Source organism: Myotis brandtii, unplaced genomic scaffold, assembly GCF_000412655.1.
Source record: "Myotis brandtii unplaced genomic scaffold, ASM41265v1 scaffold395, whole genome shotgun sequence".
In the NCBI taxonomy this organism is placed as follows: domain Eukaryota; kingdom Metazoa; phylum Chordata; class Mammalia; order Chiroptera; family Vespertilionidae; genus Myotis; species Myotis brandtii.
Genome location: NW_005365155.1, coordinates 3,524,971 through 3,529,010, shown reverse-complemented (window position 1 = coordinate 3,529,010; position 4,040 = coordinate 3,524,971). Strand labels below are relative to the sequence as shown.

General features: G+C 53.6%; 1 protein-coding gene across 1 annotated transcript in view; it reads right to left on the bottom strand.

Annotated features, from left to right (window-relative positions):
• The window catches only part of SYTL3 (synaptotagmin-like 3), a 37,821-nt gene that overhangs the window by 17,999 nt on the left and 15,782 nt on the right, over positions 1-4,040 (bottom strand). The window contains exon 5 of the mRNA XM_014545070.1: positions 1,985-2,063. Within this exon, the coding sequence (XP_014400556.1) occupies positions 1,985-1,991 (7 nt within the window). The 5' untranslated portion in view covers positions 1,992-2,063. The remainder of the gene's footprint in view (positions 1-1,984; positions 2,064-4,040) is intronic.

Below are 4,040 nucleotides of genomic sequence, written 5' to 3'. Positions count from 1 at the left end.
GGTGGGGCTGCCCTCTCTAGGCACTTCTGTAGGAAGCGGGCAGCCAAGAGGATCGAGAAAGGTGCCGGCCCAAAGAGCCCAAAGCGGGAGAAACACCAAAGCCAAAAGCTGCCAGGTGCTCCCTGGCCACCCCCGCTCCCCGCCAGCCCTCCCCGCCCCCTGAGCCGGTGAGGGGAGTGTGCGCCCTGGGCCGTCCAGTGGGCCAGCGGAAGGACAGGGAAGGGGCTTGGTGGACGGGCATCCCCAGGGGCTCAGGAAGCTGGGTGTTGTGTCCCTGCCTCAGGGTGAGGGCTGGGGGTCCTGTGAGCAGCGGCACCTGGACAGGGGGAGGGGGTGCGGGTTGGGGGTTTCAGTCCATGTCCCGGGGCAGAGACTGGAGCTGCTTGAGTCCCCTGGGGGTTGCTCTAGCGTCTGCCTGGGTCTGCTGCCCTATAACGATGACCTGGCCACATGGGCACTAAACGGGCAAGTCTCAAACGTGTGACACATGATCAGGCAGGCTGTGGGGCGTGAGCCCGCCCACGGCGCCCGCATGTGGTCCCCACGCGGAGGGCCATGTGGCTGGACAAGACGAACCGTGATCCTGCCTCTCCGGGGGTCGGGCTGCGGGACAGCAGGGTCCGAATCAACACTGAGGGGTGTCCAGAGTGGCAGTGGGGGAGGGGTCACATAAGCCACAGGATTTGGGGAGAGGCTGTGCATCTAAGAAGACTGCAGAGCCCAGCCAGTGTGGCTCAGTGGTTGAGTGTCAACCTGTGAACCAGGAGGTCACTGTCCAATTCCTGGTCAGGACACATGCCCAGGTTTGGGGCTCAATCCCCAGTAGGGGGTGTGCAGGAGGCAGCCGATCAATGATTCTCTTCCATCATTGATGTTTCTATCTCTCTTCCTCTCCCTTCCTCTGAAATCAATAAAATTATACTAAAAAAAGAAAAAAAAGAAAAAGAAAGAAAGCAGAGAAGTCCGCTGCGTCAGTGTCCGTGGGAGAGGAGCCCCTCTGGCGCCCCAGAGCCTGGCTGAGTGACAGGGGTGTTTTGAAACCTCCAAGCTCTATTAGCAAAAGGCCATGAAATTCGGCTGCTCCCCGTTCTGAGCGGAGGGGGACAGACTGTCACATGACACAGTCACTTCTGTGCGGATCTGAAAGCGGCTTTTACTTGACTGTCTTTGGGCCACAGCTCAGCAGGGCTCATGGGAAATACAGAGGAATAATTAAAACGATAAGCTTGTCTCGGGCCAGGTACCACACGGAGACCAGCACATGCCGCTGCAGAGAGAGGGCGAGGGGCGGGGCCAGGCAGCAGTGAGAGAATGGACTGGGGGCCCCCAGCCCCAGGAGCCTCCCCAGACGCCTGGCCCGCTCCGGGCACCTCGGGAGCCGAGACCCAGCCTGCTCTTGGATGTATTTTAAGATAAACAGGAAGAAATCTCTGAGCAGAAAAAACATTGAAAGAACAAAACTTGTAAGCAGCAGGCTGGGTCCTTGCAGGGAGCATGATTACTGCTAATCGAAGAACATCAATTTACCCGGGAGAACAGGAGACCAGACGAGCACTGCAGGCAAAGGCAGGCCAGGGCCCGCCCGCCTGAGGGGCTCTGGTTCTGGGTGCACTGGACCCTCTCTCTCTGTTTTCGTGTTGGTCTTTGGCAGGAGCGAGGATGAGTACCAGCTTATCATTGGCTTAAAGACTGTACCCAAGTAACCTGCCCCTTTAACCTCATCCCCATTCCACCAGCTAGCTCCTCGCCCCCGGGCGCTGCTGGGCAGGTCTGCCCAGGATGGGAGAAGGGGAGCCTCTGGCAAACTGGAGGGTCCTCTTCCCCAGGGACCCAGAGGCCTGCTCTGAGGGTGGAGGGTGCAGGACCAGGGGCCCTGGCTTTCCCCAGAAGCCAGAGGCAGAGAGAGGGGCCCTGTCCAGCCTCGGCCTGGGCCTTGGCGGCACAGGTAATGCTGGGAAGAACATGGGAAGAGGCATCCACTTACTTTTCATGTGAGTGGTAACAGACAGAAACAAATTTTCCACGGACTTATTAAATCCTTTAAACTGACCAAGTTCCTGTAACTAAAACAGAGACAGAAGGAGAGAGAGTGAGTTATGTTTGAAGACCTGTACGGGCCCCAGCAGCCTCCCGGCTGCCAACCCCCAAACGCCGGCAGGTGTGTGCTGTGGGTGCTTGGTGGGTGTGGGTGCTCGGTGCGTGCGGGAGTGGGTGCATAAATGTCTGGAGTGGAGAGGGCACTGTCCTCCTGAGGGACAGGTATCCTCTTTACTCAGCTTCTCTCTGAGTTTTGACACCACATTAAAGGAAGGAGCATGATTGAGATGATTGGGAGGTTGTTGACAAGGTAACAATGACTTCTACGAAATACTGACTGACATTTCATTGGCTTAAAGATTGTACCCAAGTAACCTGCTCCTTTAACCTCATGCCCACTCCACACAGAGGGGATGCCAACCCGGGCAGAACGCATGTGTCATAGGGGTTGACAGTGGAGCAGGCACAAGGTGACCAGCCTGAAGCCAAGGGTTAATTCTGCCTCCAAAAACTAAAGAGGGAAGAAGAAAAAGGAAGAGAAAACAACAGAAAAGAGATCACTTCCCTCTGCAAGTTTCATTCATCTGTCCGTCCATGCATCCATCTGTCCATCCATCCATCCATTCATCCATTCATCCATCATCCATCCATCTATCCATGCATCCATCTATCCATCCATCTATCCATGCATACATACATACATCCGTCCATCTATACATCCATCCATCCGTCCATCTATACATACATACATATATACATACATCTGTCCATCTATACATCCATCCATCCATCCATCTGTCTATCTATACATACATACATACATACATGCATATATCCGTCCATCTATGCATCCATGCATCCATCCATCCATCCATCCATCCATCCATCCATCCATCCATCCATCCATCCATCCATCCATCCATCCATCCATCCATCCATCCATCCATCCATCCATCCATCCATCCATCCATCCATCCATCCATCCATCCATCCATCCATCCATCCATCCATCCATCCATCCATCCATCCATCCATCCATCCATCCATCCATCCATCCATCCATCCATCCATCCATCCATCCATCCATCCATCCATCCATCCATCCATCCATCCATCCATCCATCCATCCATCCATCCATCCATCCATCCATCCATCCATCCATCTGTCCATGCACCCATTCATCCATCCACCCATGCACACATCTGTCCCTGCATCCATCCATGTATCCATCCATCTGTCCATACATCCATGCATGCATCCATCCATCCATCCACCCATCCATGCATCCATCCATTCATGAATCCATCCATCCATGCATCCATCCATCCATCCATCCACCCATCCATCCAGTAAATATGTCCTAAGCGCAGTGCTGTTCAAAGATCTTTGGAGAATTTAAAATCTCAAGGAGAAAGTAGAGCAAGATTTTGAAGGTCATTCCAGCATCTCGGTTTGAAATAAAAGAATGTGCATATTTTCTCTCCCCAGAGTGTGTATCCTTCTATATGTAGATATAGTTACTCCCTTGCATTCACAGGATAATAATGAAAATAATCAAGACCATACATCTCCATGGCACGTCAGTTTCCAAGTACGGCATAGGCATGATTTCGTTAATTTCTCACACCGGTCATGGAGGCAAGTCAGATGAGTATCATTACTTCCACCTTTCAGGGGGGAACCCAGGGAGCTCCCCGCAAATCACAGGGTTCATTTCTTTGGACAGAAAGGGCCCTGGTCTACGTTAGCACCTGCCAACAATCAGAGACACACACACACACACACATTTCCAGAGGCACCCACTCTCGCGTTCCTGTGAATCACCTGCATTTCCCCTTCGACCCCGGAGACCCTCAGACACACGGAGCCTCCGCAGACCCCACATCCATGGGGCCGAGCACAGTGAGGGGAGAGAGGCCACGAAAAGACAAAAGGAAAGAGATGGGGACAGGAGTGCAGGTGAGGACGTGGGGTGCAGGTGAGGGTGTGGGGTGCAGGTGAG